The sequence below is a fragment of the Fusarium subglutinans genome (genome assembly GCF_013396075.1).
Source record: "Fusarium subglutinans strain NRRL 66333 chromosome Unknown NRRL66333_c0000137, whole genome shotgun sequence".
Classification (NCBI taxonomy): domain Eukaryota; kingdom Fungi; phylum Ascomycota; class Sordariomycetes; order Hypocreales; family Nectriaceae; genus Fusarium; species Fusarium subglutinans.
In genome coordinates this window covers 121,452-133,952 of record NW_023502200.1, presented here as the reverse complement: position 1 = coordinate 133,952, position 12,501 = coordinate 121,452, and the positions used below count along the sequence as shown (strand labels likewise).

At 47.4% G+C, this 12,501-nt stretch overlaps 5 protein-coding genes across 5 annotated transcripts; 3 read left to right on the top strand and 2 right to left on the bottom strand.

Moving 5' to 3' along the window:
* Nucleotides 1-438: 438 nt before the first annotated feature.
* Nucleotides 439-1,581, bottom strand: FSUBG_9203 (uncharacterized protein; the record flags this gene model as incomplete). Its single annotated transcript, XM_036687691.1, has 3 exons — nt 439-1,049; nt 1,097-1,345; nt 1,443-1,581. 3 exons carry the CDS (start codon nt 1,579-1,581, stop codon nt 439-441), a joined length of 999 nt encoding a protein of 332 aa, XP_036535345.1.
* Nucleotides 1,582-2,403: 822 nt separating this feature from the next.
* FSUBG_9202 (uncharacterized protein) lies at nt 2,404-3,423 on the top strand (the record flags this gene model as incomplete). Its single annotated transcript, XM_036687690.1, has 1 exon — nt 2,404-3,423. One exon carries the CDS (start codon nt 2,404-2,406, stop codon nt 3,421-3,423), a length of 1,020 nt encoding a protein of 339 aa, XP_036535344.1.
* A 2,374-nt stretch (nt 3,424-5,797) lies between these two features.
* FSUBG_9201 (tannase and feruloyl esterase) lies at nt 5,798-6,199 on the top strand (the record flags this gene model as incomplete). The annotated part of the gene is made up of 1 exon (XM_036687689.1): nt 5,798-6,199. The coding sequence occupies one exon, from the start codon at nt 5,798-5,800 to the stop codon at nt 6,197-6,199; it is 402 nt and encodes a 133-aa protein (XP_036535343.1).
* A 1,259-nt stretch (nt 6,200-7,458) lies between these two features.
* FSUBG_9200 (HETEROKARYON incompatibility) lies at nt 7,459-10,157 on the top strand (the record flags this gene model as incomplete). The annotated part of the gene is made up of 2 exons (XM_036687688.1): nt 7,459-8,617; nt 8,668-10,157. The coding sequence occupies 2 exons, from the start codon at nt 7,459-7,461 to the stop codon at nt 10,155-10,157; spliced, it is 2,649 nt and encodes an 882-aa protein (XP_036535342.1).
* Nucleotides 10,158-10,434: 277 nt separating this feature from the next.
* FSUBG_9199 (uncharacterized protein) lies at nt 10,435-11,546 on the bottom strand (the record flags this gene model as incomplete). Its single annotated transcript, XM_036687685.1, has 2 exons — nt 10,435-11,287; nt 11,368-11,546. The coding sequence occupies 2 exons, from the start codon at nt 11,544-11,546 to the stop codon at nt 10,435-10,437; spliced, it is 1,032 nt and encodes a 343-aa protein (XP_036535341.1).
* Nucleotides 11,547-12,501: the final 955 nt, after the last annotated feature.

The following is a 12,501-nucleotide window of genomic DNA, read 5'->3' as shown; positions in this document are numbered from 1 at the left end:
AGAAAATTCTTTTAATAGGATTTTCTTAATAAGCTTAAAAAGTAATAAGCTATAGCTATAAAGCTTATTTATTAAGTATATAATAGTATAAAGAAATAAGTAAATCTAGCTTTTAGGATAAATAGATAGATTTTAATATAAAAGCTTAATTTCCTAAATATAGCTACTAATAGAGTTATGAATAGTATAAATAAATATAGTTAAAATCACATTAAGTTCTCTCGAAGAGGGGCTAACATACCATGGATTCAGTGTTCGGCCAGTAGCGTCTCAGTTCAAGAATCGCCTCAAAGTTTGATTTGAGTGCATCTCGAGTAGTTTGGACATCTTCGTCCACGTTGAACAGCAGCGTATGAAGTAAAACCGATGATGAAACTACTGCCATATGGCCAACCGTTGGATAGATAACTTCACAGTCTTGTCTCTGACGAGATAGTCTCACGAGATCACTATAAGAAGCAGCGTGGAACTTGCACTTGGCACGATACATCGACGCCAGAGGAGATGATGAGGCCGTGGGCTCGAGAAATCGAAAGTATAGCACCGTTGCATAGTGGTGATAGCCCAAGTGGAGAGCGACAAAGGCGCCGCCATGCCCTGCTTGATATATCGCTCGAGATTCTCTGTGCTCCATCTGACGTTGGGAGGGATTGTCCATTCCCAGTCCTCTAGTAATTTAGAGAGGGATGCGACAGTCGAATCAATCTCGTCTTTATCCACACTTCCGTAGACGCTACGATGATTGAGATCCTTAATTGGCCCAAACAGGCGGATTAATGAGATCTTATGTGCCCAAAGGCCCGGCTCCCAAGGGACATTTAGCTTGGTCTCATTTGGAGAGAGGGACTCAAAGATGGGTTCGTGCATTGGTAGATCAACAGCGAGATCGGTGTCGCGGATCAGAGGTGCTAATCCAAGACTGGACGAGGACCAGCGATCAGCCATGAACAGCGTCCACCACGCCCTTATCCTCATCTCGCGGTCTATTAGGTTTCCAGCCGCCAAAGAAGTGTCAGCCTCCATAATTTGCAATAGATTGACGCCTATGCCTGTGAAAGGTAAGTGGAAGACGAAGCATCTGGTTGATGTCACTCACGAAAGAAGAGGGTTTCAGAAGAAGGATTCAGATGAGCAGCAAAGAGATTAGCGAGCAAAATACATGTCTGCACATTCTCGATACAGATGTTTTCCAGGTCTGTCAGTAGCAAGCGCTTGGACTCGTTGTTGTAGCTGTTTTCCAGGCAGCGAATCTGCTCATCTTGGTCGAATCGGGAACCCATAGCGCAGAGGGAGAGCAGCAAAGCCTTGTTGATGGAGCCATCGCGTACTTGTTTCTTGAGGGTTGCTGGATGGAACAAGCTATGAGGTCGGTTGTGAAGCTTGACGAGGTAGTAATCCACCAAGCGAGCTGCGACTTCAACAGGAACGTCGATTGAACTGACCTACTGCTGTGTGGGACTCGAGTTCGGCAGCAGGGCATGGGCTCGGGATGGGGCACGGGTCAAGGAACCCGTGCACTTTAGTTTTTTGGCCTGGCACGGATCGCAAGAGTCTCCTATTCGACCGCTTTGGCGGGTGCATTTCCGCTTAGTTCTTCGGCACTCATGGCACGCTTTCGGGGGCTTCATCGTATTGAACGAGGATGGGCGCGTCCAGAGAGGGATGTTTCTGTTTGGAGGGATCTTAACTACAGGCAACGCAGGGGGCGGAATACGACGACAATGGGGTAAACCTGGAGGCGCTGATCTTGGCTTCTCCAGCATTTTGTCATCGGAAATGGCAATCTTTGATTGGCTCTTATGCCGATTGCCCCTCAACATGGTATGGGGTAAATAGCGGGGAACTAATCAATGTCTGTGCGCTTGTGAGAGTTTCGTATTTAGCTACCTGGTGTCTAAGCACATACAATATACATAGAGAGGAGTTTTGTGATACGTGCGCTTTGGTTCAATAGTATCAATGGCAACAGAGCTAAGCGGATTATGGGATCGAATCACACTGTACTTCGCATCTCTTACACCTTGATCCTACCCTGTCCTCGGGGAGCAAGAAAACACCGGACCTTGATATAAGGTGCCAAAATAAACTTAGCAAAATGCCCCTAAGCTTAAGCTAGGTTTACCTAAATGTTTTTATTGCTTAGGGTCAAGGGCCTGTGTTTTCTTTCCTCCCTTAGCCTGTCTCCCCATGGACTCGTAGTTAGTAGGTCATAGGGAGAAGGTGGCATCACTCAGGCTCAACAAATGGAATGGCAAGCAGCTAGTTCTGCCCGAGGTCATAATCTTCAACCATAAGTCAGGTGAAATATAAATATGTCCTGTTACGCCTGATGTTTGTTTTCACCCATCATTCACATCACCATCTTCCAACATTGTCAGCTTTTCTCAAGCTTTATTGACAGCAATGGTTGCAACCCATTTCTTTGCGGCTACAGCTCTCGTAGCTACAGCTCTAGCAGCTTCAGTTACACCCAGAGCTGCCAGCCCTTGGACCAACTTCAACGACAACGCGGTCTTTATGCCAAAGAAGGAAGCCACCAGCTGGGGTAATTGGTACCAGCCTTTCCTGTATTCCCTCCCTCAAGATATTGGGGGTTACAAAAAGGGAACAATCCTCCTGGCTGGCGTGTCGACTCCTCGGAACCTCACACAAGCCTACATCGATCTCTATGCAAGCACCAACCAAGGAAAAGATTGGAAGTTCGTCAGCCATATTGTCTACGGCCCGGGACCTGAGACTGTCAGCCAAGGAGACCGAGCTGTTTGGGAGCCTTTTCTGATGATGCACAACGGCCAACTTGTCGTCTACTACTCTTCACAAGCCGACCTGAAATATAATCAGAAGCTCGCTCACAAGACAACCAAGGATCTTCGCAACTGGAGCGAAGAGGTGAATGATGTCGCGTACGACAACGAATCGCAGCGGCCTGGTATGGCGGTAGTGGCATACAGTCCAGTGTCGAAAAAGTACGTCATGGCATGTGAGTATTGCGGTGGCCCTCTCACCGGAGGCTGCCCTATGTACTACAAAGTATCGCCAGACCCTCTTGCGTTTAGTGCGGCCACCGCGCAGCCCATCATGCCAAACGACCCCAGCCTTAACCCTAACGGAAGCCCCTTTATTATCTGGACTCCGGAACCTGGCAAGAATGGCAGGGGCATCTTTATTGCAAACGGAAACTCCCGAGAGGAGGTATTTGTTAATACTGATGAACTTGACCCGAATGGATGGAAGCCTGTCTCTGTCGGACAGTGGTCAGCCTACTCGCGAGAACTGCGCATCATCAATACCCCTAAGAACAGTGCGGCCAAAGGAAGTCCCAAGCTTCTTATCACCAATGGTGGAAATATAGGTTGCTCAGGATCATCCTATAACTATGTTGCTGACGGACTCGTTGATATTCCCACATATCCGGTCTCATAAGAAAATACTCCTAAAGCATCTAGTGGGAGCGAAGTTGATATTGGAGGTCAATTAGAAGAGATTAGCAGACGTTGAAGACGTGGACTTGGGCAGTGGAGAGTTTTAGGCTGTCAGTAACAAGGGTTTCGTGCACCAGATACACGATTAGTCTGTCATTTTTGTTTGAGGATAATACGTTAGTTATCTATCTACCCATCGCTATACTAAAAGTGTTGGCATAACTTATTTATATAAATAGCCGAAGATATACATGTTCATCATAGCGCAGCATAATATGAAAGACAATAATCTGAAAAGGGCTAAAAGTGCAGAAAGCTTAGTTTACTGAACAGAGCTTTATTGCTTTGGGAAATTTCTTGATGCCTACCTAACTATATTGCCCGAACTGACTTGATAAGAGTGTTATTTTGAGTTGATACACCCTACAGCTGATCCTCACAGGCACGGAAGGCAAGACCTTTTTAAAGCTTGATCAGGAGCATGTTATCAAACATGGACGGGTTTGGTTCACTGGTACTCGACACCGTACCTTTAATTTTGGGACCAACAAGAGTGGAGAATATGCTATCGTCAGGAGACTTGGCAATGTGTTAGCTAGATGCTGTAGCCCCTTTATGAACACGGTCTATGTTGCTTTTAGGTGAAAAATTGTAGATGCAGCCTCCGGTGAGAGCCACTTAAGGATAAATTACTTAGGCGGATGACCTTCTAGCTAGAAATAACTTATCAACAAAACATAACATACCTCAAACTGTCCTACATTGGCATGACATCCCAGTAGCTAGCCAGATGAATACGATGATTCCCTCTTCTTCTTCTATCCCTACGCTTTCTTAGCGACACGCACTTGACCAGCCACGTTTATAACTACGACATCACGTACTAGCGGTGAGGTAGCGGACGGTCGGTGGCTACATGTTCCGTAGCTTGTGCGCATATTGAGTTTCCAAAAAGTCCGCTCCGATCCGCGGCATCCACGAGGCACTTCGAAAGTCCGCCAGTCGATAACTAACCAATAGACAGGAAATAAAACAGAATAAGCTCAAACTTACTTTTATAAAGCAGAAGTATATAGAAGTATGTCGGTCGCGCTTGTGAGAAAAACATATTCTTATAACGTATATCTAGGAACCCAATTAATTCCCACTGACAACTCGTTCGCACCACCGCACAGTCAACCTTACCATGGCATCTCATAAGTCAACTAAAGGGTTCAGATCTAATCAGATTGGCATAAGAGTGGCTGATCTCGATCGGTCAATCGCGTTTTACTCCGGCATATTCGGGATAAAAGAAGTAGGACGAAGGGAGTTGAAGATCGCGACGCTAGTTTTTCTTGCATACCCTGATAATGCACCTCCGGACAGTTCTATGGTCGCCCGAGAAGGTATACTGGAGCTGGTCTTTAGCAAGGTAAGGCAGATCTTGGCAACACATGTAAGAAGCAGTATCCGAAACAAGCAGCTAACTATTCTACTCATAGTCGGCAAATGCAACTACCAGCTCGGATGATCAATTGGCTTCCCCACTTATCAAACTGGCTTTTAGTGTTCCGGACATATCGGCTGCAATGGAATACATTAAATCGAACAATGTCAAAGTACTGAAGGATGCTGGTATTGCTTCCGGGCCAGTGGAAGTGGCGAGATTTCTGGGGGCGAAACCATCCGACTTACAGCTCGACGATGAATTGTGGAATGCGCTTACAGCTGTTCCCCTTTTACAAGATCCAGACGGTTATCTTGTAGAAATTCTTCCAAGTAGCTTAGAAAGCTCTTAATAGCAGACAGTATCGAGGCAGTTGCTACACCGTCAAGATCGTCCTACACCAAGATGCACTCCCATTCTATAAGTTACAAAAAGGACCTTATCTGGTGATCTGTAACTTAGCCATTGCCAAGGATTGCTAATGTACTGCTTGTTGTAGCAAGCTGAGAACCAAGATAAACCTCAAAGACCAAATATTGGAGGGCGAGGCCCTGTAAGACCATGAAAACCTCCACTGGATTATGAAGGACCCTCCTAGACGTGCCTGCAACCTCGCTAGGGTAGATTACTGTTTGAGGTGCGACGGACTTTTTAAAAGCAGTGATACAATTGTGGCTGCCTGAACTCTTCATGAGACAACGCTTATCTGGTAGAAGGAATAACTGGTGACTCTCAGAACTCTGCGATTCGTGTGTCTCAGCTTCAGAAAGACACGAAGCAAGTAGCCAAAGATCGCGCCTTTGTATCTCTGATCAACTCGCGGCCATGAAGGCAATCTAAAGAGGACCATATCGCTCCGACGTTCCTCAAGTGAACATCTACCGCCGGTCCGCTCATCAACGCGAAAAGTACAAATCTCTCCAGATTTAGAAAAAACGGCGGCAAGATGATTGTCTTTGCTGGCTGGGCAGATCCAAATATTGCGCCTAAAGGGACACTCAAGCACGTTGAAGCTCACGCCGAGGGTACCCTCGGAAAAGGGCACACGATCGCAGAGAACGATTTCGTGAAGCTGGTCATGATACCCGGAGGGGGGCATTGCGGTTCAAACATCGCCAAATACCCTTCCGTCCCCACAAAGTATGACTTCTCTCCTGCCATTGCCGGATGGGTAGAAACAGGATCGGCTCCATTAAAAGGCATTCGAAGCTGGGATCCTATAGACGGAAACCTGAGGTCTCGAAGGCTCTGCACTTGGCCGAGGTTGCTAAGTACGATGGGAAAGGGGACGTGGACGATTGGAAGAGCTACTTCTCTGCACCGAATGACAAAGCTCTTCAAAGTCTAATCTGGCGACGTTGAAGATTTCAAAATAGTCTCTTTTAGAGAATGTCTGTATTTATAGTGACATGTAGCTATAGCCAAAATTCTAAGAGTCCTAGCGATCATGTCTGTCACTCCAAACGATTATCGCGTAAACCAGTAGCTGGAAGGACAGACAAGCAAGCAAGAGCTCAAATCCATTAGGATACAAAATTACAGGCGCATTGTTTCTCTGCTTGAATTGTTTAGGAGATGACTGTATTTAAGCTAACGGTATTTGACACGTGGCTTACGCATTGTCGAAATTTGGAGTTCAGCTCAGCTATGTATCAGGCTTTCATTAGGCATTACCCCCCACTGCCTAGTTGTTTTAAAAACACCTGCTTTAAATTATAAGGTATTATAGCCGAACACCCAGCAAGTCTAAGCCGAGAAACATCATCTCTCATCTGAGCTCCCGATAGGCCATGACCCCGTATTTGTACTCGCCATTACCAGAGGGTAGTATCCGCCTTCTTCGGATAACCCCGCACCCGGACAAGAACTCCCCAGTCCAATGCGAGCTGTTCGATTTTGCTCTGTCTGACTCGGAGAGCACCTACCCTTACGAGGCCTTGTCCTACGTCTGGGGGTCTGCAGAAAAACCTTTTTCTATCGTTGTAAATGACATTGACTTTCTCGTGGGAACAAATCTTTATGCGGTGCTAGTGCATCTTCGACATGGCTCTCTAGAGCGTATCATATGGATTGATGCAATTTGAATTAATCAAGGAGACACATTAGAGAAAGGCCAGCAGGTCCAGTCAATGGCCGAGATCTATGCCAAAGCCAGCTGCGTTGTTGTTTGGCTCGGGTCGGCGTCAGCTACCAGCGATCAGGCACTAGATAATATCCGCGAAGCAGCGCTCCGAAATTCGTCAGGGGGGAAACATCAAAAAGCTATTTTCCAGCTTCTCCAAAGGCCATGGTTTCAACGCATTTGGGTAAGCTACCAACTCCAACCTGGCATCAGGAAAGGTATTCATCAAGTCCATCCAGGTCCTACAAGAGGTTACCGCAGCCCGATATGTACTTATCAAGTGTGGCTCTACTGAGATTGATAGATATGCATTTTACTCAGGCCTAAACGTAATAGAGCTTTCCTATAGAACTTACCCGAGTTTGCAGCCCCTGGTTCGATCTGTTACCTATCTTATACGGGGAGCCATCTTCCGCCCTCGGCACGTCGCAACACAATCCAGTAGATTTTTACTCGACATACGTCCTCTGAGCGAGTTGGTTGAGATGTACCATACCCGAAAGGCCACCGAACGCCACGATAAGGTCTACGCTTTGCTTGGTATGAGCTCCGATGATCCCAGTGAAGCGGGGCTATATGTTGACTACACGATTCCATGGAGTCAAGTATTTGACAGGCTGGTTAGATATGTACTTTCACAATCGGTATCTGTGAAGACCTGGAGCGATAGGGAGCTGGCTGTTATCGAGGGAAAGGGCCTAGTTCTGGGTGAAGTCTCCCCGGTCCAAAGAGATCCGGCTTGGGAGGATAGTCAGGAAGTGACAATTGCCTGGAAGAATGCATATGTTGAGCCTGGCAGAATATCGTCTTGGGCAGTCCAGGCCTCTGCAAAGAACATCCAAGCAGGGGACATTGTGTGCCTTCTTCAGGGAGCATCAAGGCCCACTATCATCAGACTATGTCATCCTTACTGGGCCATTGTCATGATTTCGGTACCTCCTACAGACGCTATTGCCCGCGATGGCAAGGGCATCGAGTGGTCGGAAATATTACAGTCGGTCACTAGGTTCTCACACAGCTTTGTCTTTGTCTGGGACTGGGAGATGCATACAAATGAGTCTCTTGGTGATCAAGAAAGAAAGTACGAGGAACTCATGGTCAAAGAAATGCAGAAAGGCTTAATGACAGATAAGCTGTACATTATTGCAATACTGGCGAATATTGGATTCGTAATGCAAGATGTTGAAAGACATGCCGAAGCTGAGGAGTATGTCCGGAGATCGTTAAGAAAATTTGAGAAGACTTTGGAAAATGGGGACAAGTCCAACCCAGCCTCGAACCCCAGAAGTGGTACAAAGGCTGGGGCATACATTGCAGCGATAATCGAAGCTCTTCTTGGAGTTGAGGGCGGTTGGTTGCCACTGAGATGGGCGTCAGAGGATGGATACGACCTAACTATTAAACTTATACTTGAGAATGTCAACCCTAACATGGAGAATGAGGCTGGTCGAACCCCGCTCTCTTGGGCATCAAGTCATGGCTACGAGGCTCTTGTTAACCTGCTTCTTGGAATCGAGATTGTTGATCCAGATGCCGGAGACGAGAAGGGATGGGCTCCACTCCTATGGGCAGCCAGCAAAGGACATGAGACCATTGTTAAGCTTCTTCTTGACACAAAAAGGTTGATCCAAATGCCAAGGAAAAGTGCGACGAGACCCGACGAACAAGGCGAACACCGCTCTTACTCGCCGCAGAGGGTGGTCACGAGGCAGTAGTAAGGATGCTCCTTGATACTAACGCGGTGGACTTGAGCGCTAGTGCCGAGACTGGAGAAGCGTCTTTGCTGTGGGCCGTGAAGAACGGACATGCAGGGGTTGTTCAACTGTTACTTCAAACAGGAAAGATTGTTCCGGATGCTGCAGAAGAGAGTGAGATTGAAGACGAAAGCGGACGAACACCGCTCATGTGGGCAGTAAACAACCAGCATCACGATGTTGTTAAGCTTCTTCTCGATACTGGCAAGGTCAATCTGGAGACTAGAGACAAGTGCAAGAAAACAGCCATATCTCTCGCCGCGGAAAACGGCAATGACAAAATTGTGAAGCTGTTGTTGAGTACTGGCAAGGCCGATCCTGACGCAGCTGATAAGGATGGACGAACTCCACTAAGACTGGCGGCAGAGGGCGGGTTTGAAAAGGTTATTCAGCTGCTTCTTGACACAAACAAGGTTAATGCAAGTTTGAAAGACAATCGCGGACGAACGCCTCTATCGTCAGCCGCCAAGAACGGCCACGAAAGTATTGTCGGTATGCTAGCTGAGAGAAATGAGCTGAGCTTCCAAGACCTGCAACGCCAGATCCTAGCACCCCCCAAGCATGAGGACTTTCTTAACATCCGAGATGAGGACTACTTTGACCATCGATGTCAACAACTGTTTTCAAAGGTTCAACAGTGGATCCTACGTTTTTCAAAGTTTTCGGATATGCGCGCTGCTCGCTTGACATCAGAAATTGGCGACGAACAGATTATTGACAGGCTGGAAAACATCATACTCGATGGGTCAGATGTTGATACATATCTCTGCGATCGAGTACGTCGTCGCGATTTGTTTACATCCGTAACCATGACTATGCTCTGGGAGTTCGTCTTTACTCGCTACTTGTTTGGCCTGGATCGAGAAACAAGACAGAAGCTCAAAAGTCTCGAAAAGCAGCTTGTCGGACCTCCCTCAGCCATACGAAGATGGCGGGCCACAACTCTGACACTGTTGTCTAATCGCGACAGTGTCCAGAACCAGCGTGACCATGACGCTAGAGCCGTATCCGAAACTATCTTCCAGACCCTATGCGCCATTCTCCCACCACCTTCCAACCTGGAAACTCAGCTTGTTTCGAGTCTGTGGCAGGTGACGAAAGAAGCAGTTGAGGTTTCAGTCGAGATGCGCAGTCAAAAGGCAGAGTATATGATGCTCCCACCCCTACAGCCCGAGTATGATGTAAATGGTGACCTTGTAAGTTCTGTCTCTTTCAACGCTGCTTTGATGAATGAGCGTGGTGACAGTTCGGACTTTACTAATGAGGAGTATGAGGCTCAAGATTCAAAAGTGAGGATAATGTTGTTTCCCTTGGTTGTGAAGAAGGGAGGGGATTATGGTGACGGCGATGACGAGATTGTTGTTTATCCGGCTCAAGTGCTGGTAGCGCCAAAAAGGTCCGAAAAGAAGATCGCCGAAGTTGGTTCCTGAATTCTTACGGATCGACATTACTAGAGGTATATATAGATTAGTTAAGAACTTCTCTATATATATAATATTACTATTTATCACGGCTGCTCTCATCCAAAATATGGTATCTATGCATGTGCGGTATCATCCTTTCATGCCTCTGTACTCGTCAAGTCTGTCAATAAATATACAGCACTTCTGCATGCCGCGTTCTTGGGTTAAGATCCTGAACGCGTGTTGAATTTCTGACAGTGACGGCAGGCTCGGATCATTGATCTCAACTTTCTGAGTTCCTTGATCATATCGGAAGGGTCTTGTGTATGAGAGACGGCTTAGGCTCCAGAAGTTGGTATAGAAGTGCCCACGATAAGCCTTCAAAGGATTTCTGCTCCTCGGTTCCGAGATTGAGGAAGAAAAAGTCGGCCACCATGCACATTCTGGGATGAGGCCATTCTTTAAGGAGCTTGCGGGTGCGATCTGAGTAATAAAGACACTTCATAAGAGTGGACTTTCCACTGCCGGCTTTGCCGGATATCCAGTATACATCATGTGGGGAAGGTTTCCGGAGCCACTTGGACAGGTCGTGCCAGTGAGTCTCGTCCTTTTGGGGATAAAGAGCCCATTTAAGGGTGTTCAGATGGGCATCTGCAACGGTCTCCCGCCTTTCATATATCTTCCTGAACCAGAGTCGGTTAAGTATGATCTCCTCGCAAGCGCAGGATATGCTTCGTAGGGCAGACTCCGAAATGAATCTGTGTGTTCCCTGGGAGGCCTCAAGCAGAATATTTAGGTTTCGTAATCCAGAGACACTCCTCACGTCGTCATCGGCCAAGTCTCGAAGGGCGGGTCGTTTACTGGTGACAGACACCAGCTTGTCGAGACTCTCAATAAGATCTGCGAGATCTCTGATCAGAGTTTCAAACTTCTGTTTGTCTCGAACAGCCCAAACCGCCCTGCTGCGGAAAGGCTTGTCGCGCCCTTGTGCTATTCGTTTCTTGAAATCATCATGTTGAGTCTTGAATACTCCCATACGCCAGGCACTAATAGAGGAGACCGAAACAAGGCGCGTGGCTCCTTCTTGATCGTTTGCTTCGTCAAGTCCATACTTGTCCCTTAGAGTAGCCGCATCCGTTAGAAGAAGTCGAATGCAGCTTAAGGTATGACCCATTGCCTCCAGAGTGTGAGCTTGATCAAGACGTGGGTCATAGTCGTCTTGGCGTTAAAGGCCTACTCAGTCCACTGAAGCAGAAGAGTTTTCTGTATATCGAGTTTAATCCTCAAAATCTCATAGTCTCGCCCCAGGTCGCGAGAGTCGGCCGAGAGGCCGAAGAGGTCGATGGTGTCCTTAAAGGCGCCGATAAGACCTACAACCCCGACAGCCCCGAGTGCGAGTCCCGCAACTTCGGCCATGTTAAGGTTTTTAGCAAGTGTGGTTTTGTGCTCGAGAGAGTCAGGTTCTGCTTTAGATTAAAAACTACATGCTTATGCAAACCGAGGAAAGAGTCCTATTTCAATGTAAGGGCTGACCTACTTTCAACCCCCGCTTATTTGCACGAGGTCAGTCGACTCAACCCCACCACTTAACGCCACTACATGAGCGCCGAGCAATTCCCTGACGGCCTGGATTGCGGGGCAACTTAATATCTTATTTCTCCTCTGTATCAATACTGCTTAGATTAGAGCAGCAGGGAGCAGCTGACAACTTTACGCTGTAGTAATTGGTTAGTTATTATGATGTAATGCCTAAATCGTTAGCTAGATGTATTATTTGCAGTTGAGGTTTATGGCTGAGGACTTAGCCCTGCAGATAGAACTCAGAGCAGCTGACAGGCAGTATGAAGGGTGTTATGACTGCTCTGCCTTGTTTTGCAGCTGGAAAAATGATCGACGGCACCCACAATGTCCCCCGGTCGCGGCCAGGCCAGCGAGTGGAAACCATTGGCATGAATGCCCTACGAATGCGCTGTGATGTGATGTGGCTTGCATGCTCACCGAGTCTTACAGGAAGGGTATGTCTTCATCGATACTTGAGATTGGGCGTTCGTGCCCGATGAGCAACGCCCAGCCGCATATCACTGGGAGTAAGAAGCAGCTACGCCGTGCGAGTGGCGTTGACTACGGTGGAGGTTCATAAAAAGATTCGAGGGCGAAAATGGACAAAGGTTATTCGAAATTAATGCAACCCGGAGAGGGAGGCCTGGGGAGGATGCAATGCGGGGATGGTGAAGGTAGAAACACTCGACGGTGGTCGAGCGCATGCTCAGCTCAGCTTCTGAACCATTATGCACCCGTCTCAATCAAGTCGTGGCGGCGTGCGCAAATGCGCTATAACCGGGAAATGTTCTGCTTCAGGCATAGCAAAGCA